Here is a 26,763-nt window from a genome sequence, read left to right as displayed (position 1 = left end):
TGCCTCTGTAGAGCCAGTTTGTGCAAGGAGAGATTAATTGCTTCTTTTTTGGGGGGGGTCCAAACCAACCCGTCATATCAGTCACAGTCGTGTGGCAGACCCTGTCACTGAAATGATGGGTTGGTTAAAGTGTGCATGTCCTGTTTCGTTTATACAACATAAGGGTGGGTGGGAGGGCCCAAGGATAATTCCATCTTGCACCTCTTTTTTCTTTTCTTTTTCTTTGCATCATGTGCTGATTGGGGAGGGTTTTTTGGAAGGGACATCCTGCGTGACACTGCAGTGCCACTCCTAGATGGGCCCGGTGTTTGTGTCGGCCACTAGGGTCGCTAATCTTACTCACACAGTCAGCTACCTCATTGCGCCTCTTTTTTTCTTTGCGTCATGTGCTGTTTGGGGAGGGTTTTTTGGAAGGGACATCCTGCGTGACACTGCAGTGCCACTCCTAGATGGGCCCGGTGTTTGTGTCGGCCACTAGGGTCGCTAATCTTACTCACACAGCTACCTCATTGCGCCTCTTTTTTTCTTTGCGTCATGTGCTGTTTGGGGAGGGTTTTTTGGAAGGGACATCCTGCGTGACACTGCAGTGCCACTCCTAGATGGGCCCGGTGTTTGTGTCAGCCACTAGGGTCGCTAATCTTACTCACACAGCTACCTCATTGCGCCTCTTTTTTTCTTTGCGTCATGTGCTGTTTGGGGAGGGTTTTTTGGAAGGGCCATCCTGCGTGACACTGCAGTGCCACTCCTAGATGGGCCCGGTGTTTGTGTCGGCCACTAGGGTCGCTAATCTTACTCACACAGCTACCTCATTGCGCCTCTTTTTTTCTTTGCGTCATGTGCTGTTTGGGGAGGGTTTTTTGGAAGGGACATCCTGCGTGACACTGCAGTGCCACTCCTAGATGGGCCCGGTGTTTGTGTCGGCCACTAGGGTCGCTTATCTTACTCACACAGCGACCTCGGTGCAAATTTTAGGACTAAAAATAATATTGTGAGGTGTGAGGTATTCAGAATAGACTGAAAATGAGTGTAAATTATGGTTTTTGAGGTTAATAATACTTTGGGATCAAAATGACCCCCAAATTCTATGATTTAAGCTGTTTTTTAGTGTTTTTGAAAAAAACACCCGAATCCAAAACACACCCGAATCCGACAAAAAAAATTCGGTGAGGTTTTGCCAAAACGCGTTCGAACCCAAAACACGGCCGCGGAACCGAACCCAAAACCAAAACACAAAACCCGAAAAATTTCAGGCGCTCATCTCTACGTATTATCATCAGCCCACTTGAGCTGATAAGCATTATAATCTATAAGGGTTTGATATCTGACCCATACATCTCACATGTCCACAAAGAATCCTAGTGTTATTGATAACTGTATATTATTAGTACTATTAACTCCCTCTTGAGAGTGCTGGAAATATGTTAATCAATATATGATCACAGGTTGAGAAAAGCCCAATCATACTGCCAAGCCGCCGTCATTATTACATAAGCGGGACAAGTACGGCACATGATATATGAATTAGTGAACCATGAGATAAATTATTGGTAACCAAATAAATTGATATCATACCTGGGTATTTTACATATTAGCAATAAATCTTATATGAGTGGCTGTATAACAAAGTAATATTTAATAAAGGATACCATCCTCCAGAGGAATTATACAGTGTGGATAACTGCATACTGTATCATTAGCACTATTAGCACTTAGATGAGACTGCTGGGAATATGACAAGCAGCATACGATTACCGGCTGAGCGAAACTGATTCATATTGTCAGCCAGAACATCAGTACATGAGTGGGACAATCATGGCAGGTGCCATATGAATAAGTGATCCAAGAGATGAATTACTGATAATCAAATAAATTAACTCACTGGTTCAAACTAAGAACAATAATATACCCAATAGGGCATTAGAATAAACACGCGGACACATATTTTTAAATCTTTATTCACATTTACTTCTTTCATGCACTTATTCAATGTTTTGTATATGTCTAAATTTTAACCTCTATGTTTCGCCTATACCTGTAGTTTGTGTGTTAGTCAATGTCACACTGTTTTAATTCAAGAATATTAAAAGTTAAATTTTATGAATATTGAGGTGGATGTGAGTATCAGGTCACTCTTCCTTTTGTGCACCGACAATACAGCCTTTTTTCTTGTTCTACTGTACTTACTATAACTGTAGTTGGTAGCACCCCCACAATAAATGGTAGATACCAATAATTAAATTGGGGTTCTATTGGAGCTTTAGTTCCATTTCTCTATACAAAAAGTTGAGTGTGTGCAGATACAAACTTGCCTTCTGTCCTGCCGTTACAAAGCCAGTGCACCAAACCCAATCCTGTTTCTGTGGCACGACATTATCACCGTACACCTCGACAAGTTAGAGATGAATTACAGCTGCTGATGTGCCCTTCAGACGCAAAAATCTGATCACACAATGCACCTCAGTGTTTGACCATGGTTCCGCCAGCCCCGCCATCCTACACCTGATGTTGGGACAGTAAGACTGATATGAGGTGCAGTCTAATGGCCGTGAGGGGAAGCAGCGTTCTACCTGCTCTGGCCTGGCGGGAAATTAGAATGAAATAGAGAACATTACACACGGGAGAGGTCTTGTTACGTTACTTATTGCACTACCCTCATATGTCCTATTCGTGTAGAATCTGTGAGGTTAACAACAGGCACCAGCGGAATTGTGAAATAGAGTTTAGGCCACACAGTTTGTCCTTAATCAGGCTTGTAGATTTATTAAGGACAATAGTGGTAACAGGTATAACAGCGGTTGCCAGTAGTAACTGCGGTAGTACAGAATTGTTTATGTCACAAGAGACAGTGGTGGTAACAGCGGAGGAACAATGTGCCGCAAGTCCATGCATTACATCACATACTGGGCAAGATGGCGCAGGGATCCGAAGTCGCACATGCACAGTTCATGACCCTGTGGCCATCTTAGTAAAGTCGACAGACCGGCTTCAATGCAATGATAAGAGATAGCACTGGAGCACACAACTCTCTAACAAGTTTTGCCCGTTCGGTCGCATGTGGAAATGCCTTTGGTTTGCATACAGCTCTGCCATATGTTTTGTGTACATGGTTCCGCAAATGGACTTGTATTCAATTTGTTTTTCTAGGTGCAACCTAATTCTTTGGGTGATGTTTTCAATTACTACACCTGTTGGGTTCTAATCTTGATCTTTTAACAGTGGTTCAAAGAGAGAAAGAAAGGGAAAAAGAAGACAGAAGGAAGTAATTCAGAGGTGGATGGTAATTTTTTTCAATATAAGTCGATAGTGATCTGCACATGTGGGGATATGATGTTGTTTGCAGTGCCCCAAAATCTGTAGCATGATTGACATGCTGCTGGTATTTGGGGCCGGCGAGGAGGAGCATTCCAGAACACAGGGGCATGTTATCCGTGTTTTCTGGGTGTGCTGAAGCCAGTTGCCCCAGAAGTGTGATTTGGCTGGACATCCTGAGTAACCTGAGGTCACACAGCAGCGGATCACAGAAGCTAGCAGTGGTCGTGTTTTTACTTTACACACCTGCTGCAGCTTTATCATAATTCCATACAGCCACTGCACCCATAGATACAGCAGCTGTGCTATAGCGTCCAACTCTGTATCAGGCCCAAAAACACTTCAGCAGTGCATACACTATACAATTACCTGGCAGATCATCTGCCAGATCTGGCTGGTTGGAATGAAAATCTGGTAATGGAGAGCAAATGACAATCAACCATTTGCTCCCAAACACTGGAAAACGGACAAAGGGGCTCATTCCGAGTTGATCGCTAGCTGACATTGTTAGCTGCAAAGCGATCAGTTAAAACAACGACAAATCTGCGCATGCGTATGCACCGCAATGCGCAGCGCACCGTACGGGTACAAAGAGCATCGTGGTTTAGCACAGGTTCTTGCGACGCATTCAGTCGCACAGCCTATCGCAAGGAGATTGACAGGAAGAGGGCGTTTCTGGGTGGCAAATGACCATTTTCTGGGAGTGTTTGGAAAAACGCAGGCGTTTGCTGGGCGGGTATCTGACGTCATTACCGTGTCACTCGTCGCAGTAAACATCGCACAGGATAAGTAACTACAGGGCAGGTCTTGTTTTGCACAAAATGTGTTTGCTGCCGCGTGGCTGCCCAGGCGTTCACACTCCTGCAAAGCAAAAATACACTCCCCTGTGGGCGGCGACTATGCGTTTGCATGGCTGCTAAAAACTGCTAGCGAGCGACCAACTAGGAATGACCCACAAAACCCGTTGTTCAGACAAATTGGTTAAATCACAGATTTAACTACAGTAATTTGTATGGACAACAGTTTTTGTCTGTTTTCCAGTGTTTGAGAGTAAATGATTGATTGTCATTTGCTCACATCCATTACCAGATTTTCACTCCAACCAACCAGATCTGTCAGATAATCTGCCAGATAATGGTATAGTATATGCCCAGCTGTATACACAAAGAAAATAAAAAACAACAACAAATGAATACATATGGGGGTATTCAATTGTAGTTGGACCTGCCGTCTTGCCGGAAAGACGTCAGTTTCCCACTTTTTTAGGTTGGAAACTGTTCCGACCTATTCAATCCCCCTGCCATTTTTCCGACAAGTCGGCAACTCAGACTTGTCGGAAAACACGTAGATCGGCGGAATAGCCGCAAATCCACGTGTTTTGTCGGAAGCGCGGCCAAATCCGACAGGTTTTATCCATGTTTCTGACAATGCCAATCTGAAAAAGTCGGATTGGCATTGTCGGGAAAGGCCAAATCCGCTCATTGAATACTGAGATGTCGGATCCTTTCCGTCAGAAAGGATCCGACATCAATTGAATATACCCCATAATTGTAAAACAAAAACAGATTACCAATACAGGCCCTATATCAAAACATCTATAAAGCCAAATAAAAACAATAGTATAGTATAAATAAGCAAAAAAAATGCATTTACATTCAATGTAAAGCAACACTAATTTTGTATTTATAGTAATAAAATCCCACCATCACTTGATATAGATCACACTTTATCACTTAATTTATATTGATTAAAAGGTAAGACTGTCATATCAAAATGAGACGTATAATTTTCATTTTAAAGTACTGGAACAACAGTCTTGCCATCTATCTGGTAGCCTAGCAAGTGAATAAACAAATCACTGGTGTATATTTGCCAACACATAATAGAGTCATTCAGAACAATAAATCAAATACAATGTGCTTATCTTTCCACTCTACAAGAATCCAGTATAGAGCAACAAGTTGTAACATTGCAAATGACCTTATAACATCAATATATTAAAAAAAGGCTTCGCGAACAGTTCGAATAGTGTATCAGTCCAGGGAAACATACTGTGGCAAAAAGCAAACATAATGGGGGAGGTGGTGTGGGCACAAAATACCTGGGCCATTGCTTCTCAGAATGGGCCATTGCTAATGGCCCATTCTGAGGGCCCATTGCTTCTCAGGATGGCCGGGATTGAACGGGAGGCTTAACAGTGCCTCATAGCTTATCCGTAGACAACTCTCCTCTAGCATGACAGACAGGGGCTGGCTGGGCAGGGGGGCAGGGTGCCATCTGCCCCCCGGGCCAGTGCAATTTAGGTGTTCAAGGGCCACATGACTGCAGATTCCCTGAGAAAAACTGGGCCGCTTGCTTGAGTCTGCCGCCCAGGCTGAAAGTTGCCAGCCAGCCCCTGATGACAGAGAACATAATTCCCTAGTGCGGCAATCTATGATAATAGAGATATAATGATATCACACTGTGGGGGATATTTAGTTATTCATCTAATGACATAAGTAGTCCAGTAGGCTTTTGCATTTTTGTAAATGACCTTTATAGCAGAATTCAATCCTCTGTTATGTGCAGCTGTGTGTATTATACCCAAGAATTACACTGCACGTCTTCTTGTGCATCTCTATGACAATTGATATCCCCCCCCTAAAAGTCCAATACATAGACGAAGGAAGAATTAAATGCATGTATGTCCCTCTAAGGGGTGGAAATGTCAATAAAGAATATGCTTAATGGGATTCCAGACACATTTTCCACATCTTAAGTAAAACTAACTAAGCAACAGGGTTGTCAGGGTTTGGAAACCAATGGAATCTTAAAACCACAATATTTACTAAATAACTTTTGAACCTTCTAAATTGATCCCAGTCTGTTTCCAAATGGCCGATCCCGCTGCAAATGTGCACTATTTTTTTTTTAATAGAATTTTTTAAACAAAATAAAAGTTCCCCACAAAAATAAAAACCAGCCCAAGAGATGCAGCCATGGCTGGTAGTGGAAAACTCAGGGGGACAACAAGCACAGGGTCCACCAGAATACCCATTACTAGTTCTAAGCAATACACACCTGGGATGGTGCTACTATAAAAGGTTGGATGCAGGATAAACCAGCACTGTGCTGAGAGCACCAGGGCTCATCCCAACATCCATGGACCTTGGGTTTTAATGTAATAAATATTTCTGAACAGCACATAGCAGGTCACAGCAGATCCAGCCATGCCCAATTCTAATCGCTGCCAGGGAGAACCATAAATGCCTGCATGCCTTGGCTAAAATGGCCTGCTGGGACCTGCAGTGTACCAGGAAAAAAAAGGACATTGAATATTTTAATAATTTATTACAATAAAACAGCCTCACACAGGGCCTAATTCAGACATGATCTCTGCTGTGGGTTTTCGCACAAGCAGCTGATCAGGTCTGAACTACGCATGCACAATTGCTAATCAACTCCCCCTCCCAGGAGAGGACAGCGTGGTAGGAGCATAGGGGGCATGGCCGGCGGGAAAGTGGGCTGTCCAGGAGGCATGGAGTCATGATTGCATCATCATGGTCACCCTTATCCCCCACTATAAGGTTGATTTGCCTGCAACGCTGAATGGGCTGCATATTCTGCAAGTGATCACAGCACTGTGGGCCCAATTCAGAGATGGATGCAAATGCTGTCGCAGCTGCGACTCCACATGCAGCGGATATGTGAAAATATGCAACTGTCGCAGATGCTGGGATTTGTATTAGGAGAAAGAGGCAGACAGTGAAGCTATCTCCACTGAGGGTGCAAATATAACTATAAATCACATATTTGACATGAAAAATACAGATTTGTTAAAAAACATAAAACTAGATGAAAAATATAACCCCCCATGGGAATAATCCTTGAGTCAGAATCGCTATCGGGGGGGGGGGGGGGGGGGGGGGCGACGACTGCCAGGCCAAGAAATTCAGACAGAGGCCCTTCACACTCCTACCGCTTGCTCACCCGTCCGGCTCCTACTGCCTGCCAGGTCGCTCCTACCGCCATACAAAGAAGTGAAAGGAAAGGGGGGTGGCTCACTACTAAAGTGACAGTCATGTATAAAGTGAGGGGTCCGCGTTCTTACCACCGTCTGCTCCTTCCACGGTGTAATACCTATTTCTCACCGGTTACACTGATGCACTGGGGACATACAACAGCACCAGGACTATCAAAGAATCCAACCCGCCGGCAATCTCCAGATACCCACACACTCGCAGCCGATTGATATCCATGCGGTAGGCCTACTACAAACTTCTAACCTGCAACACGGCAGGTGATTTAGTATATCCAGGGCTGGATCATGGTGTAGCCCAATAGGGATCATCAAAGACCAGAGCAAAAATACCAATGTGGCCACACAGACGGTGAAAGCCAGACGGATGAACTTGCAGCAGTAACTTACATTACAACATAAAGACTATCGGTTGTGTCCTGACAGAAAGGTCTATGTATTATTACTTGAATCTGAGCAGAACAGATATTGCTTTATAAACTGAATGCAGAGGCCAGAGCTGTAACTGGACTATTTTTGGTGCCCCGTGCCAGAAAAAGAATTGCCCCCAGTAGTGCCATATATGCCCCCACAGTGCCAGATACACATTGCCCCAGAGTGCCGGATACACATTGCCCCAGAGTGCCAGATACATATTGCCCCAGAGTGCCAGATACACATTGCCCCAGAGTGCCAGATACATATTACCCCATAGTGCCAGATACATATTACCCCAGAGTGCCGGATACACATTGCCCCAGAGTGTCAGATACACATTGCCCTAGAGTGCCAGATATATATTACCCCACAGTGACAGATACACATTGCCCCAGAGTGCCAGATACATATTGCCCCAGAGTGCCAGATACACATTGCCCCAGAGTGCCAGATACATATTACCCCATAGTGCCAGATACATATTGCCCCAGAGTGCCAGATACACATTGCCCCAGAGTGCCAGATACATATTACCCCAGAGTGCCGGATACACATTGCCCCAGAGTGCCGGATACACATTGCCCCAGAGTGTCAGATACACATTGCCCTAGAGTGCCAGATACATATTACCCCACAGTGACAGATACACATTGACCCAGAGTGACAGATATATATTACCCCACAGTGCCAGATACACATTGTCCCCCAAGTGCCCACCCCCTGCTGCTCACTGCTGCCTCTGCTTCTGCTGTGTGAGGGGAGGAGAGCGCAGTGTGTGCCTCTCCTGCCCCTCAATGCTCATGAATTTCGGTCTCCGTCGGCGGGTATCTCAAATGAGGCGTCGGATCAGTAGCCAATCAGAGCTCGCGGACCGGCAGCCAATCAGGAGCCGCGGCTGCCAGTCCGTGAGCTATGATTGTCTAACAAACCGGTGCCTTATTGAGATTCACCCCGCTGCCGCTGCTGGAGGCCGGACACATCACAGAGCATTGAGGGGCAGGAGAGGCGCTGTGCTCTTATCCCCTCACACAGCAGCGGGCTGCCGGTATGGTGGACGGCCCGGCGGTATGGCGTATCGGCTAGGAATTTCTTACAGGTACGCTCTACCGCCCCATACTTGCAGCACTGCTCCCCCTATCCCATTTTTCCAATAGGGACATAAGGCGCATGCCTCGCGGGGAAGGGGCATGACAAAATTGATCTTAGAGAAAGTCCTTTCATATATATATATATATATATATATATATATATATATATATATAGTGATTCAAAAGCCGCACCACACCCTTTTGGTTCAAAAACTGTGCAGGAAATGGGAAAACTGTATACTCCAGTAAGGTATGGGTGAGGTGGGCTATCTTTTAGGGTATGTACCGAACATGGGCGCCATCTTAAAATTGGCCATCTTGAATCTAAGTCAGTTTTTTCAAATGGAAAGGGGGTCATGTAACATATCAAATAACATTAGAATTTGCTGAAAAGATTATTGCTGCAAACAGATTTGAAATAGCAGTTATGGTTCAAAAGTTACAACACTTTTTTAAGAATTTCTACCACTGAACCTTGATAGACACACATCAGGCAATTATTATCCTCTACTGCTGGTTCGGTGAAGCCAGTGTACCATCCAGTGGAACCAGTAAAAGTTCAGTAGTGTTCCCTACATTTACGTATCTTTTGGTCCAACATTATTGTTGGCCATTTTTATACTGTAGTTCCTTCCGAGGACTATTTTCAGTTGAAGAATTTTATCTGACTCCTTTACTGATTTTCTATGTGCAAAAAAATTATTTGTTTCCAGATTGCTCCAAGCCGGCACTTCTAGTGGTATATTCTTGTATATCATGTTTCCTTAAAATTATTGATACTGTACCCCTGAGGAAGTCCTTCGGGACGAAACACGTTGGGTTCTGTGTCCTTTTGATATCTGTATCACTATTTGAGCAATTTTCCAGCAAAGAAATATGCCATATTCAACTGGAAAGATCTTCCATGCACTTCTGTGAAACCATTTTTCTCTTACTCTCCACTGACAGTACACTGAGCTCCTGAGGGGATCGAATGTTCGCCGCCACAGGGGATCTCTCACCCCAGCAGCATGCTGCCACCCCCTTACAGAGCCAGAAGACTTCAGTGGCGAGTTAGTCACCAGCCCCCCTAGCAAGCGGGAAGCCGATGTGAAGATGGCGGCAACAGGGTAGGGAGCGCAGTACTAACTGCGCTCCGGGGCTCAGCGGTATATGGTGTGGCGCTGTGAGGGGTGCCCTGAGCCAGCGCCTACACTCTACACTGTCCAGCAAGCCTGTCAGGGTCCCAGGATCGCTGCCAGCACAATTCCTCAGGCCAGCGCCATGAAAGGGGGTGGAGCTTCTCCTCAGAGCGGACCCAGCAGCATTCAGCGCCATCTTCCTGCCTGCAGAAGTGCTGACAGGGAGAGCTGTCCCTCCAAGTAATCTCCAGCTATCTTGTACAGTACCAGGGGGTTGTAGAAGGGAGGGGGCGGCTGTGTAAAGTCTGTGTAGTCTATTAAGGTACACTGATAGCGCTGGTAGTTTCATTAGTTTTACCTTAAAAATAGCTGTGTGTGAGTTGGCTCTAATCTGTTTCTCTCTGTGGCATACTTGGGGGGGAAACTGTGTCTGACATTTTCATGTGTGTGTGTGTGTGTGTGTGTGTGTGTGTGTGTGTGTGTGTGTGTGTGTCAGAGCCGGCCATAGGCATAGGCAAACTAGGCAATTGCCTAGGGCATTTGATATGCCTAGGAGCATCAGCAGCTTCTGCTGATTAAAATGATATGCGGCATGCGGCTGTATCTGCATATGAAATGCTATGTTACAGTGTATTCCTGGAAATCACTGTAACGTAGCATTTTGTATGCAGATACAGCCGCAGTCACACACAGAATATAAGCATACCGCATATCATTTTAATCAGCAGAAGCTGCTTGTGCATCCTAGCTAAATAGCAATGCAAATAGAATGCATTTTCATAAAAAAAGGTGTGCCCAACGTTAGTATTGAGGCAAGATTTATGAGGACACATCTGTATCCAAGCAGAGGCAGAGGTCACAGTGTTAGTGGCAGTGTGAGTGCTGTGTACATGTGAGTGGGTTGGTTGTGCAGTAATGTTCAGAATATATGTAAGGAGCATTATGTGTGTCATGTAAAAATGCATTAATAATGTGCAACATATGTGTAAGAGGCACTATGTGTGTCATTATGTGTATAAGGGCATTAATAATGTGCGGCATATGTGTAACAGGGTACTACTGTATGTGTGTCATTATGTGTATAAAGGCACTAATAATGTGCAGCAAATGTGTAGGGGGCACTATGTGTGTCATTATGTGTATAAGGGCATTAATAATGTGCTGCATATGTGTAAGGGACATTATGTGTAAAAGGGCATTAATAAAGGTTGTCATAATGTGTAAGGCGCATGGGGGCACCAGCCAAAATCTTGCCTAGGGCATCATATTGGTTAGGGCCGGCTCTGGTGTGGGTGTTTACTATCTCACATAGCCAGGTCTAGGGACTCTGTGTCATATGCTGCAGAAGATGTTTCCTCTCAGGAGGGATCCATTCCATGTACACAGGATTGTAATGCTTTGTCTCAGATCCCTATTGTTGAAGTTAATACTGGGACTGAATCTCAGGTGTTGAAGAAGTCTATGGCAGTTTGGTCAGGCTCTGTCCCAGAAACGTGCACTTGCCCAAATTATGCAAGATGACATGGATACCGAATCTGATACTTCACACGGTGATGGGGACGTGCTGAGGGGGGCAGCATCCCTTGCAAAGGGGGTGCAGCTCATGTTGAGGCCATTAGAGATGTGCTAAACATTAATGACACTACACCTAAGCAGGTTGAGGAGGCTTACTTCACTGATAATATGAAAGCCCCGCTAACCTTTCCCGTGTCTAAATAATTAAACGCTATATTTGAAAAATCCTGGGAAAACCCGGAGAAAAAATTTCAGATCCCAAAAAGGGTTCTGGTTGCTTTTCCCTTCCCTGAGAAAGATAGGAAAAAATGGGAAAACCCACCAATTGTTGATGCATCTGTCTCCAGACTGCCTAAATAGGTGGTTTTACCTGTCCCTGGTTCTACCGCATTGAAAGAACCAGCTGATTGTAAGTTTGACACTACGCTCAAATCCATATACACTGCTTCAGGAGTGGCCTTAAGGCCCACTATTGCCTGTGCATGGATTTCTAAAGCCATAGTAAAGTGGTCAGGCACATTACTATAGGATTTGGATGCATTGAATAGAAGTGACATTGAATTGTTTTTACGTAACATACAGGATTCTGCGGGGTTCATGGTGGAATCCATGAAAGACCTGGATATGCTGACTGCATGGATATCCTCCATGTCGGTATTAGCTTGCAGGGGACTCAGGCTACACCAATGGTCTGCAGACCCGGAATCCAGGTGAAGTGTGGAGAACCTACCCTACACAGGTCAGGCTCTATTTGGGGAAGCGTTGGATGCGTGGATTTCCACGGCAACCGCGGGTAAGTCACCTTTCCTTCCCTCTGCTACTCCTACAAAGAAACCGTTTGCCTGCTTCTAGTTCCTCAAAATCCTCAGCATGACGGTGGACTTCAAAGCATGGAGGACGGGCTGGTGGGTGCGACACTCAGATGTTTCAGCCACGTCTGGTTGTCATCCGGCCTGGATCCCTGGGTACAGGTTATAGTGTCCCAGGGGTACAGACTGGAGTTTCAAGAACTCCCGCCTCACCGATTCTTCAAATCAGGCTTGCCAGCTTGCTGACAGACAGGACTATCCTACAGGAAGCCATCCTAAAATTGGGAAAATCACAGGTCATTGTCCCAGTTCCACCTCATATGCTAAACAAGGGTTATTATTCAAACCTTTTCGTGGTACCGAAACCGGATGGTTCGGTCAGACCAATTTTTAAATTCAAAATGGAGTCTCTCAGATCAGTGATTTCATGTCTGGAGGAGGGAAAGTTTCTGGTATCCCTGGATATCAAGGATGCGTACCTCCACATTCCGATTTGGAGCACTACCATTTGGCCTCTCCACAGCACCGAGGGTGATGATTCTCTGCATACAGGGGGTGAACATAATCCCATATCTGGACGATCTGCTGATAAAGGCAGCGTCCAGGAAGAGGTTGTTGCAGTCCATTGTTCTCACGACTCATATGCTCAGGGAACACGGTTGGATCCTGATTTTTCCAAAATCACATTTGGAGCCGACCAGGAGGTTGTCCTTTCTGGGACTGATCCTCGACACAGAAGTGCAGAGCATGTGTCTTCCAGGGGAAAAAGCGTTGGTAATACAAACAATGGTCCGGGATGTCCTGAAGCCAGCCCGGGTTTCGGTTCATCAGTGCATTCGCCTTCTGGGGAAGATGGTGGCCTCTTACGAGGCTCTACAGTATGGAAGGTTTCATGCTCGGCCCTTCCAACTGGATCTCCTGGACAAGTGGTCAGGATCTCATCTACACATGCACCAGAGAATGCGTCTGTCGCCAAAAGCCAGGATTTCACTCCTCTGGTGGCCGCAACTACCTCACCTTCTGAAGGGCGGCAGGTTCTGAATTCAGGACTGGATCCTTCTAACCATAGATGCAAGTCTCCGGGGATGGGGCGCAGTCACTCAGGGGAAAACCTTCCAAGGAAGGTGGTCAAACCTGGAATCCAGCCTACCAATAAACATTCTGGAACTAAGAGCTGTCTACAACGGTCTTCTCCAAGCAACCCATCTTCTGCGAGGTCGAGCCATTCAAGTGCAGTCGGACAATGTAACGACAGTGGCTTACATAAACCGATAGGGCGGAACGAAGAGCAGAGCTGCAATATCAGAGGTAACGAGAATCATCCTCTGGGCAGAAAAACACGCGTTGGCGCTGTCAGCAATCTTCATTTCGGGAGTAGACAACTGGGAAGCGGACTTCCTCAGCAGACATGATCTCCATCCAGGAGAGTGGGGACTCCATCCGGAGGTGTTCACGGAGGTAACAGATCTTTGGGGTGCCAGTTGCTACTGACTCCTTAATTTCATCAAAGTCCTTGGATGTTGTAAGGGCTCTTAAAATCTATGTGAAGAGGAATACTCGTCACAGAAAATCGGACTCTCTGTTTGTCCTGTATGATCCCAAGAAACTTGGGTGTCTTGCATCTAAGCAGACGATCTCTCGCTGGATCAGGTTCACTATCCAGCATGCGTATTCTACAAGAGGATTGCCGTGTCCAAAATCTGTTAAGGCCCACTCTACTCGTAAGGTGGGTTCTTCCTGGGCGGCTGCCCGGGGTGTCTCGGCTTTACAGCTTTGTCGAGCGGCTACTTGGTCTGGGTCGAACACGTTTGAACAGTTATACAAGTTCGATACTTTGGCCGCTGAGGACCTGAAGTTTGGTCAATCAGTTCTGCAGGAGCCTCCGCGCTCTCCCTCCCATTCTGGGAGCTTTGGTACATTCCCATGGTACTAATGTGGACTCTATCATCCTCCTTGACGTAAGAATAGGATTTTAATTACCTACCGGTAAATCCTTTTCTCGTAGAGGATGCTGGGCGCCCGCCCAGCGCTTCGTGTTCCTGCAGTGGTTACTTTGTCCAGTACTGCTTAGTTCTTGGTTTAGTAATGTTCAGCCGTTGCTGAGTTTCAAGCTAGTTAGCTTGGTTCGCCTTGTATGTGTGAGCTGGTGTGAATATCCCCACTATCTGTGTAAAATCCTCCTCTCGAAGTTGTCCGTATCCTCGGGCACAGTTTCTAGACTGTCTGGTAGAAGGGCATAGAGGGAGGAGCCAGCCCACACTCTCAAACTCTTAAAAGTGCCAGTGGCTCCTAGTGGACCCATCTATACCCCATGGTACTAATGTGGACCCCAGCATCCTCTACAGACTACGAGAAAAGGATTTACCGGTAGGTAATTAAAATCCTATTATATGTATGTGTAATACCCTGCTATATGAGGTATTACGTGTGGCACGCTACAGAGTATGTACATTTGATTATACAAGCAGATATTTCCCAGCAGCCTTGGCAGCAGCTCTGGAGGTCAGGGGCAGGTCACATGACCAGGGACAGTTGGAGGGATGACAGTTGGTCAGGACACAGTCTGAGGTAGCTGTGAGAGTGGAGGGCATCTCTGGCAGTGGAAAATTCCAGTCAGAAAATGGAGGTGCCACTGAGGGCAGCTGTGTGTGAGAGCCACTCAGTAAAAGTCTAAAAAGAGCTACACAGACAGCAGGACTAGGTTAGTGAAAGCCGCATGTCGCACAGCCTGTCATGATTGTGCCTACACCAGTTTAAACCAGTAGGCATGGTCAAGCAATAGAGCGCTGCATAGGAACTCTCTCCCAGGTCCCTGTACTGAACTGGCCATATAGCACTCTCCTATGGACAGCTATAGCTTCATCCCACGTAACAGAGGCAAAGAGTTTTTGAGCTGCATCATACTACTTCAGTATCCCCGATTATTGGAAAATGATAACCCTTCTACGGACAGCTAACACAGTGTTATAAAGTGACAGAATAGTTGCACAGCGGTAGAAAGAGGTATACAAAGTATCAGCTGCAAGGCTTGAGTCAGCAAGAGCGGCTACAGACTAGGTACAAGGACAAGCTAACGGAGTCACCGGCACAGAGTAATCTTCCCTCAGAATCAGCACTAACCCGTAGGGTGGACCGCATGCCAGTCGGGAACAATTAATTTCTGTTCTCGGATTTGCCTGATAAGGTTAGCCGTTAACCAACAGATTAAGTCCCCTGTTGAACCGTGGTGTAACACCTCCACGCTGAGTCTACTACTCACCTCCCCGACTCTCACAGTGACTTGCCACATTTCTAGATATAGACCGTGGAACTAGTCAGGATAAGGTACCCATTGTGCACCAATGCTACATTGATCAGCTGAACTTTAAGGGTGAACTAGTTGGGTTATACACGGTACCGTGCAGGGCAAAGGTAACTGAAATTGTACTGATTGTGTAATAACGTGCAGTGTATACCGTCTAATGTCAAATGTTTTATTTAGAGATACGATAGTGGAGTGAAAGTTACACCGTTTAACTAAAAGCATTTAAGTAATTATAGGATCAACGACTCCTGAGGTTCTTCGTTCCAGTGTAATAAAAAGTTCATTATTTCGCAGTGTGAAGTCGATTGTCCCAGGCACCAGTTGGGAATTTAGTATTGTAGAAAGGGGTCGGACATACCGCCTGGATACCGTACCTACCTAGGCAGGTGTCACATATGCATATATATATATATATATATATATATATATATACACACACACACATATTTATAAAACACTGCAAGAAAATGGAAAATGGATTTGGACACAAATCCTCTTCATACCACATCCATGCACTCAACCTGAGAGCTCATCACCATTCAGCCACAATACCCCTAATTAAATAACATATTTCAATATACTACCACACCCAGGACTCACACCCACAACCTGCCACTTGACAAAGCGTAAAACTAAATGAAGCTACCTTGGGATATGGTCATTAGGTAGACACCGCTTAGGTCGACAGTCATTTGGTTGAGCCATATTGGTCGACATGCATTAGGTCGACGCGGTCATTAGGTCGACATGTACTAGGTCGACAGTTCAAAAGGTCGACATGAGTTTAAAAAAAATAATAATCAATTTTTGGACGTTTTCACACGTGGACTACGATTGGGAATAGTAATCTGTGCCGAGAGCTATGCGAGGGGACACAGTGCTCTGATTGGGGTTCCCCGGCACATTACGGAAAAAAACGACACCAACAAAAGTAAAAAAACTTTTTTTTGGCCTGTCGACCTAATGGCCCTGTCAACCTAATGCATGTCAACCAATAGTTGTCGACCTAATGAATAGCGACTTAATGACTGTCGACCCAACGACCCATACCCGCTACCTGTACCCCGTAAAAAACTAGCACCATAATTGATCAGATCCATGCAGTGTGCAGCCACACAGAGGCAGAACTACTGCCAGTGCAACCAGTGCGTTGCACTGGGGCCCGCCACTATCCAGGGGCCCAAAGCATGTAATGAGTCAAACTGACTCATTACATGCCGCTGTGTGCTGCGGGCAACCACCGCCCGCAGCACACAGCCGCCCGGAGAGGAGAGGAGCGCAGTGGACACGGGGGGAAGGAGGAGGAGGGTGGTGGAGGAGGGAGCCGGAGCAGCGCTGTGTTATAGGTTGAGGCACTGCTGCTGCTGTCCCTCTGCTTCACCATAGGCTGTCTTCCGACGCTGTGAAGCACATCCCAGCATTCACAGCGGCGGAGAACAACCTATGGTGAAGGACTGGGACAGCAGCAGCAGCGCCTCCATCAATAACACATCGCTGCTGCGGCTCCCTCCTCCACCTCTCTCCTCCTACTTCTCTCCTGCCCGGGAATCGGGATCTCTGCCAGAAGCTGCACCGAGGAGCCTGAGTTAGCGGAGACAGTAAGTATAATTCTTTCTTTCTTTCTTTCTTTCTTTCTTTCTTTCTTTCTTTCTTTCTTTCTTTCTTTCTTTCTTTCTTTCTTTCTTTCTTTCTTTCTTTCTTTCTTTCTTTCTCTCTTGCTTTCTTTCTTGCTTTCTGTCTGCCTTAATGTGCAAAAAGGGGGACGCTGTCTGCCGTTATGTGTGAAAAGGGCACGCTGTCTGCCGTAATGTGTAAAAAGGGCACGCTGTCTGCCGTTATGTGTAACAAGGGCACGCTGTCTGCCGTTATGTGTAAAAAGGGGGACGCTGTCTGCCGTAATGTGTAAAAAGGGCACGCTGTCTGCCGTAATGTGTAACAAGGGCACGCTGTCTGACATTATGTGTAAACAGGGGGTAGCTGTCTGCCGTAATGTGTAAAAAGGGCACGCTGTCTGCTGTTATGTGTAACAAGGGCACGCTGTCTGCCGTTATGTGTAAAAAGGGACGCTGTCTGCCGTTATGTGTAAAAAGGGTGATGCTGTCTGCCGTAATGTGTAAAAAGGGGGATGCTGTCTGCCGTTATGTGTAAAAAAGGGGACGCTGTCTGCCTTAATGTGTAAAAAGGGGATGCTGTCTGCCGTAATGTGTAAGAAGGGGAATCTGTCCGCCGTAAGGTGTAAAGGGGTCTCTACCTGGTGTAGTGGTGCTACTGTGCGGCGTAATTTGAATAATGGAGACTACTGTGCACAGTTTTATGAATTTGTATTATTTCGTGGCCACACCCCTTCCCCACGAAGCCACGCCCCTATGTATTTTTGCGCGCGCCTACGCCATGCACTGCCCCTGTTTTGCATGCAGGGGTGGGGCTCCGATGCCGTTTCTTGCACACAGTGCTAAAATGTCTAGTTACGGTACTGTTGCTAGGTATCCATTTCTCTGGCCCTGAGAAGGTCCCCCTCACCAGATCCTCTCCAGGGGTGAGGGGGTGGACTTGGATGGGATGAGGTGGGGGGGCCCAAAGCATTTTGTCGCACCTGGGCCCACCGCTCGCTAGTTCCGCCACTGCAGCCACACATCCAATCCCTTGCAGCCGCACACTACATAGATCTGCCCAACTGTCACGCTGATCGCCCCTTCCCAAAGTACAAGGTAAGCTTCAAATAGTTAAAACTCTCCAGCTTGGAATTCTCTAGCTTTCTATGCAAGGGCATATAGGCCCTCATTCCGAGTTGTTCGCTCGCAAGCTGCTTTTAGCAGCTTTACACACGCTAAGCCGCCGCCTACTGGGAGTGAATCTTAGCATAGTGAAATTGCGAACGAAAGATTAGCAGAATTGCGAATAGACAGTTCTTAGCAGTTTCTGAGTAGCTCCACACTTACTCATCAACTGCGATCAGTTCAGTCAGTTTCGTTCCTGGTTTGACGTCACAAACACTCCCAGCATTCGCCCAGACACTCCCCCGTTTCTTCAGACACTCCCGCGTTTTTCCCAGAAACGGCAGCGTTTTTTCACACACACCCATAAAACGGCCAGTTTCCGCCCAGAAACACCCACTTCCTGTCAATCACATTACGATCACCAGAACGAAGAAAAAAAACTCGTAATGCCGTGAGTAAAATTCCTAACTGCATAGCAAATGTACTTGGCGCAGTCGCAGTGCGAACATTGCGCATGCGCAATTAGCGGAAAATCGCTGCGATGCGAAGAAAATTACAGAGCGAACAACTCGGAATGACCACCATAGCATACTTGCCTACCCTCCCAGAATGGCTGGGAGGCTCCCGAAAATCGGGTGACCCTCCCGACCCCCGGAAAGGTGGGCAAGCCTCCCGCTTTCCCCCTCGGCCGCCCGCAGCAGAGAACAAGCGGGCGGCCCGAGGGGGTCTGATGACGCGATTTGCGCTGAATCGCATCATCGCAGCTCCGCCCCCCGCTATGCAGCGGCTCGTTTCTCGGCACAGCACAGCGGGGGGCGGAGTCACGATGACGCGACCCTGATGTTACGCCCCCGGACCGCCCATCCTGCTGCCGGCCACGCCCCCAGACCACCTATCCTGTGCTGGCCATGCCCCCCATACACCTACAACGCTGCCTCCTCTCGGAGGAGGAGGCAGCAAAGTAGGTAACTATGCACCATAGCTCAATGAATAGAGTGTCCGACTGCAATATCATAGGCAATGGGTTTGTAGCCTGTGGGCACATCAGCATCCCAAAATTTAACAAAGGACAATGTGGCTGAACAACAAAGCGTTATCAAGTCATGTGCATGAATGCTGTATAGCTATATTAGCAACAAAAGGGGTAGTGGTAGAAGACAGGGGCGGTTAGGAGATGCTGGGCTTCAAAAAGGTGGGAAGCTGCAAGTGAAAGTAAATAGATTATTGCTAATTGACAAATGCTGCCAACGGCTCTGGCAGAGGCTAGATACATCATCTGGCCAATTGATTGTTTGAGAGTTACATGAACACATCCATTTCTTTCATATGGACCCTTATATTTTTATCAAAGCACGTTTTACATAAAGGATTTGACATTATTAGGGTCTTCATATGTTGTTGTGTTTTAAAAGGGCCTATTCATCATCATTAAAGAGGTGGTTACACAAATGCGGAAATGTTAGTTTATGCATATTTTATGTAAAAGGACATTCATCATTAGGGGCTAACTGGTGAGATAGAAAGGATGTTGGCTGCAGAGACAGAAGGGGTGCTGTCTGTTGCTGGAGAGATATCTGGGGACTGGAGAGACAGAAGGAGGCTGGTGAGACTGAAGGGGTGCTGTCTGTTGCTGGAGAGATATCTGGGGACTGGAGAGACAGAAGGGGTGCTGTCTGTTGCTGGAGAGATATCTGGGGACTGGAGAGACAGAAGGAGGCTGGTGAGACAGAAGGGGTGCTGTCTGTTGCTGGAGAGATATCTGGGGACTGGAGATACAGAAGGGGTGCTGTCTGTTGCTGGAGAGATATCTGGGGACTGGAGAGACAGAAGGATGCTGGAGAGACAGAAGGGGTGCTGTCTGTTGCTGGAGAGATATCTGGGGACTGGAGATACAGAAGGGGTGCTGTCTGTTGCTGGAGAGATATCTGGGGACTGGAGAGACAGAAGGATGCTGGAGAGACAGAAGGGGTGCTGTCTGTTGCTGGAGAGATATCTGGGGACTGGAGAGACAGAAGGAGGCTGGTGAGACAGAAGGGGTGCTGTCTGTTGCTGGAGAGATATCTGGGGACTGGAGAGACAGAAGGAGGCTGGTGAGACAGAAGGGGTGCTGTCTGTTGCTGGAGAGATATCTGGGGACTGGAGATACAGAAGGGGTGCTGTCTGTTGCTGGAGAGATATCTGGGGACTGGAGAGACAGAAGGAGGCTGGTGAGACAGAAGGGGTGCTGTCTGTTGCTGGAGAGATATCTGGGGACTGGAGAGACAGAAGGGGTGCTGTCTGTTGCTGGAGAGATATCTGGGGACTGGAGATACAGAAGGAGGCTGGTGAGACAGAAGGGGTGCTGTCTGTTGCTGGAGAGATATCTGGGGACTGGAGATACAGAAGGGGTGCTGTCTGTTGCTGGAGAGATATCTGGGGACTGGAGAGACAGAAGGAGGTTGGAGAAACAGAAGGGGTGCTGTCTGTTGCTGTAGAGATATCTGGGGACTGGAGAGACAGAAGGAGGTTGGAGAAACAGAAGGGGTGCTGTCTGTTGCTGGAGAGATATCTGGGGACTGGAGAGACAGAAGGAGGTTGGAGAAACAGAAGGGGTGCTGTCTGTTGCTGTAGAGATATCTGGGGACTGGAGAGACAGAAGGAGGTTGGAGAAACAGAAGGGGTGCTGTCTGTTGCTGGAGAGATATCTGGGGACTGGAGAGACAGAAGGAGGCTGGTGAGACAGAAGGGGTGCTGTCTGTTGCTGGAGAGATATCTGGGGACTGGAGAGACAGAAGGAGGCTGGAGAGGCGGTAGGAGGGCTAGCTGTAGCTGATGAGACACTGCAGTGCTGTAGCTGCAGAAACACTGGGGACGAAGCTGAAGAGAACTGTGGAGAAGAGCGTGGGGGAAGGGGCCCTGCCTATATTTTCAGTACCTGGCCCCACAATTTTCTGATCGCAGCCCTGCCTGGAATGTATAGTTCATCAATCAATCACATCAATATAACCACCTATTAGGTTCAATTCCATTAGTTACGGGTGCCCATTATATCTACTGATTTAAATATACCACTAGGTAAAGTAATTATAGTCAAAAGTCAGGGACTCAGAAGCTATCGAGCGTGCAGTCTCCAAGCCCCTTTGACAAAATAGCTGGTTGTGATTGAGGTTTATCCATCACAATAACTGTTAGGACTAGAGCAGCGGATCCCAACCTTTTTTTTCTTCTGTACCCCTTGATTAGGCTTTTCATTTATGAGTACCCCCTCATCTCATAAATCCCCCCACCCATCCGCCCATGCCAGAAAAGTTTGTTTTTGTTAGATAGTAATGTTCTTAGGTTAGCTATTGTTATCATAAGGATCCTTACTGCAAATCTCAAAATCAAAAGCAAAAATAATCTAGCCGCAGTGTGTAAAACACTGACCTATAATATATATATATATATATATATATATATATATATATATAAAATAAGAAGCAGAAAGAAGGCAGCGGCACTCCGTCAAAATCAAAACCGTGTATTAAATCAAAAGACAGTGGTCACATATCAACCAACGTTTTGGGACCCTAAAATCCCTTTGTCAAGGCGTGAACACCTGTTCACGCCTTGACAAAGGGATCTTAGGGTCCCGAAACGTTGGTTGATATGTGACCACTGTCTTTTGATTTAATACACGGTTTTGATTTTGACGGAGTGCCGCTGCCTTCTTTCTGCTTCTTATCGCATTATCTGCTGCGGAGGGCACCCGGATTCATGTTGTTTTAGTGGGAGTGCCGGGCATTTTTTGTGTTTTTTTTTGTGTTTTATATATATATATATATATATATTTATTTATTTGTAGACAGTCCGGCACTCCCAATAGAACAATAGATGTGGCCCAGGTGCCCTCAGTAACACAGTATGGATAAAAACAGGAAAAAAACAGCAGGACTCCGGGACTTATGTGATAAAAAATTCATATATTATAGCATCACAAGCAATGCGGGAACCAACAAAGGGGCTATGGGCCCCGAAACATTGGTTCCCGCATTGTTTGTGATGCTATAATATATGAATTTTTGATCAGGTAAGTCCCGGAGTGCCGCTGTTTTTTTCCTGTTCTTTTATACATATATATATATATATATATATATATATATATAGCACTTTGTTTTCCATCCAGGAGTGGACATGTTTTAGTGGGGATGCCGGAGGCTCATTCCTCCAGCTGCAGCTCCGTGACCCAGCATCCTCCAAGTGCAACAGTGCATGAGCTGGGCGGACAATGAAGAGAGGCTTCTTCCGCCATTACCGGCATTGTTTTAAACTATCCCCGACCAGTCCGCTACGTACCCCCGGGGGTACGCGTACCACGGGTTGGGAACCGCTGGACTAGAGGAATAGCTGTTAATACGGTATAGCTACAGATGGAGCCCTCCTCATCTATCCCTTTAATAGGATTAACTGAGCCAGGGCAGTCGGATTTAATCCCTTGCTGTAATGACTTAATCCCCTGATGTATTGTTCTCTCTGTATTGTATTGCAGCTGAGAACAATAGATGAAAGGCTTATGCTAATAAGCCTTGGTGCACCTAGGTGCAGCAGAGAAGCCTAGATGAGCGAGGCTCCATCTGTATATAGGGGAAGGCGCAGGTAGATTTCCAATACAACAGTAGTGTGCTTTTCTCCTCCCTCTCAGTCCCAGTCGCTTCCAATACGCACCAGTGATTCAGTGTGGGCAGTGAGAGCTGCCTGTAGCTGCTGGCTGGGCATACGGTATGCTCAACCTCGCTTCTGCCATCTGTCCCTTTATTAGCACAGGCAGCGGATGGGTAACAGTAGATGTTTCTTACCCCCAGTGCTGACAGTCACAGTAGCTTAGATCCCATTAGGCGGTGGGAGCAGCACCTACAGCCAGACGGGATCAGTACGAAATCCCGCTGGACGGGATTCCGGCGGTCGAAATACCGACACCGGAATCACGACCAGTACAATCCCGACAGGGGTGGCGAGCGGAACGCAGCCCCTTGCAGGCTCGCTGCGCTCGCCACGCTGCGGGCACGGTACCTCGCTACGCTCGGCACACTAATTTATTCTCCCTCTATGGGTGTCGTGGACACCCACGGAGGGAGAATATGTCGGGATTGTGCCGGTCGGGATTCCGGTGTCGGTATTTCGACCGCCGGGATTCCGTCTGGCGGGATCTTGACCGCATCCCAGCCAGACAGCTGCAGCCTTTGTAAAGACCTTCAGATGAAACAGTCGATTTACAAAGAATGAGAAACACATTAAGGGACTTTAATTGTACCCCCTGGGACCTTGGCATAGCGATTGCCCATTTAGTTTTATCCGCTGACTCTAATCTGCATCTGTCTGTATTTCTCACCCAATTCTATGTCTTTAATACATTTGTATTTTTCAGGTCTAATAATGTGATTTGTAATTATATTTGCGCCCTCATTGGTGATAGCACCACCATCTGTTTCTTTTTTTGGTATTCACTGGGTAATGCAGTATTACCCATTGGGGTGCTGCAACTCTATAATAGTTTTTAACAGTTTATATACGGGTTATATGGATTCCGCCTGGAACTATTTGACATGCCCCTGAAATGGTCGCAACCAGTATCGGTTCCAGAGGTGGGGCTGCAGCACACCTGAGTTTCAGTCGCCGATACCTCATTACCTCCCATTGACACTCCCTGACTGTCCACCACTTTGCTAATTCATTCTCACTACCACTACCATGGTAAGATCAGTGTGGTACATGAGCAGTGCGGCTTAGGTGCATGCACAGTAACAAATAATCGCTCCACTGCTTTCATCTCTGAATAAGGCACCAGGGGCCTAATTCAGACCTTATCGTAGCAGCAAATTTGTTAACAGTTGGGCAAAATCATGTGCACTGCAGGTGGGGCAGATATAACATGTGCAGAGAGAGTTAGATTTGGGTGGGTTATTTTTTTTTCTGTGCAGGGTAAATACTGGCTGCTTTATTTTTACACTGTAATTTAGATTTCAGGTTGAACACACCCCACCCAAATCTACCTCTCTCTACACATGTTACATCTGCCCCACCCACAGTGCACATGGTTTAGCCCATCTGCTAACAAAATTGCTGCTACGATCAGGTCTGAATTAGGGGATCCGGTCTGAAGATCGACAGTGTCTAGGTCGACAATGTTTAGGTTGACCACTATAGGTCCACAGTCACTAGGTCGACAGGGTCAGAAGATCGACAGGGTCAGAAGGTCGACATGTTCTAGGTCGACAGGTCAAAAGGTCAACATGAGTTTTTCAATTTTTTTCCCTTTTATTACTTTTTCATACTTAACGATCTACGTGGACTACGATTGGAACAGTAATCTGTGCCCGAAGCATGGCGAGCGAAGCGAGGCATGCGAGGGGACACGGAGCACTAATTGGGGTTCCCGGTCACTCTACGAAGAAAATTACACAAAAAAAAACCTCATGTCGACCTTTTGACCTGTCAATCTAGAACATGTCGACCTTCTGACCCTGTCGACCTTCTTACCCTGTCGACCTAGTGACTGTCGACCTATAGTGGTCTACCTAAATATTGTCGACCTAGACAATGTCGATCTAATGATCCACACTCCTGAATTAGGCCCCCATGAACACAAATGTTTTATGTCATTTTTGGGTGAAAAAATTAGCCCCCATAGCACCTGTGCATACTAATAATTACTAATACGTTAAAGAGATATGAGACACTCTTTGCAAAATGAACACATTAATATTTGAATGAAAAGTCATAAAGAAATAACCGTATTATTTACCAGGCCCTGTACATTGAGCATATGGTCGCGCCAAGTATATATACATTAAAATATAGATGGAAAGAATGGGAAATCACATTAAAATAATGCATATTTTTCCACTTTGACTGTATAAAGGTTCCCAAACATCAGCAATCACCCCAAAAAAATTGCGGATCCTGAGATTTTCCCCCAGATTTAAAGATTCTCCAATTCACCAATCTGCAGATATTTTTCAATAATTTGCAGATTATTTTCAGCAAATACAGATCTGCTGAGTCTTGAAAGACTCATCATTTTTCTAGAAACGTCTGTAAATTCGAGATGGGCGGGTTCGGTTTTACTCGGATTTACTCGGATCTCAAAACGGCATCTTATTGGCTCACAGATGTCACGTGTTTTGGATAGCCAATAAGAAACCGAACTGGTGTTAATCCTGGCGTTAAGAACCGAGTAAATCCGAACCCGTTCATCTCTACTGTAAATCTGCTGATTGCTACCATACACTAGCACAGGCCTGGCCAACCTGCGGCTCTCCAGCTGTTGTGAAACTACAAGTCCCATGATGCTCTGTCACAGTTTTTCTATTTGAGAATGCTAAAACTTTGTCAGGGCATGCTGGGGTGTGTAGTTTCACAACAACTGGAGAGCCACAGGTTGGCCAGGCCTGCACTAGCAATTTACAGCCCCACTTGACCTGTGGAATCCAACATGTTGGACAACATGATATACCAATCCTTACACAAATCATCTGCAAAAATCCAAATTGCCCCAATTGAATGCAGATGTATGGTGGCCTTAAGTGCGACCTGTAAGACTGAATGTTACTCTACCTGCAGCTGTTTGCCATCCGTTGCCGATAAGTTTTCCGTATTTTCTCTTTCTTCTCATTGTCATTCTGAAAGGACGGCTCAGAATAAACCGTCCTTTTAACCAGATATTGAGTGCGCCCAGTTTTGGGCAAATCCATATTTGCTGACACCATCTGACAAACAACATAGAAAGTTAGACACATGGTGACTAGAGCCATCTTAACAGCATTGTGGACCCTGGGCATAGCAATACACTAGGTCCCCTACTCACCCATTCACAAGAATACATTTTATTTTTAAAACATAACTTACCCCTCCTGCGGTCCCAAGCTGTCTCTCCACATGCTTCCATAGAGTGAATTGTTGTCAGCATCCGGATTGGTGGATAGCTACAGCCATCAACCAATCAGCATACTGACATTCATTCACTGTCTGGCTGTAGGCTGGGAGGCATGTAGAGAATTCTGCTCTCTGATTGGTCGATAACTCCAGCCATCCACCATTCAGCATACTGACAGTCATTCACTGTCTGGCTGCAGGCTGGGAAGCAGGTAGAAAGTGCGCACATTAATTTATGTATTTATTTATTTAACAAGTATAAAAATGCTACACAATAAATAGACATTAATTAAACTAATCTTTATTATTGAGAAGTTTACATTAGAGATGTGCAGTTTGGTTTTGACTTGGTTCTTCCTGCCAAGTTCGGATCTGAAATAGAGGCAAAACATCATCTTTCAGGGACGCCTTTGATTTGTCATTGAAAACACGTGAGAGACAAGACACTCAGGAAGATGATGTTTTGCCTTGTTTTTAGATCCGAACTTGCCGGGAAGAACCGAGTAAAAACAGAACCACAAATCTCTAGTTTAAATTATTAGTTAACCCACATTATTAAGAATTTTAAATGCTTT

The 26,763-nt window shown here is 46.2% G+C and overlaps 1 protein-coding gene across 1 annotated transcript in view; it reads right to left on the bottom strand.

Moving 5' to 3' along the window:
• LOC135054898 (pendrin-like) overlaps window positions 1-26,022 on the bottom strand; it is a 172,479-nt gene extending 146,457 nt beyond the window's left edge. The window contains exon 1 of the mRNA XM_063958356.1: window positions 25,871-26,022. Within this exon, the coding sequence (XP_063814426.1) occupies window positions 25,871-26,022 (152 nt within the window). The remainder of the gene's footprint in view (window positions 1-25,870) is intronic.
• Window positions 26,023-26,763: the final 741 nt, after the last annotated feature.

The sequence above is a fragment of the Pseudophryne corroboree genome, chromosome 3, assembly GCF_028390025.1.
Source record: "Pseudophryne corroboree isolate aPseCor3 chromosome 3, aPseCor3.hap2, whole genome shotgun sequence".
NCBI lineage: Eukaryota > Metazoa > Chordata > Amphibia > Anura > Myobatrachidae > Pseudophryne > Pseudophryne corroboree.
The sequence above is the reverse complement of the archived record's forward strand: the minus strand, read 5'-3'. Positions and strand labels throughout refer to the sequence as shown.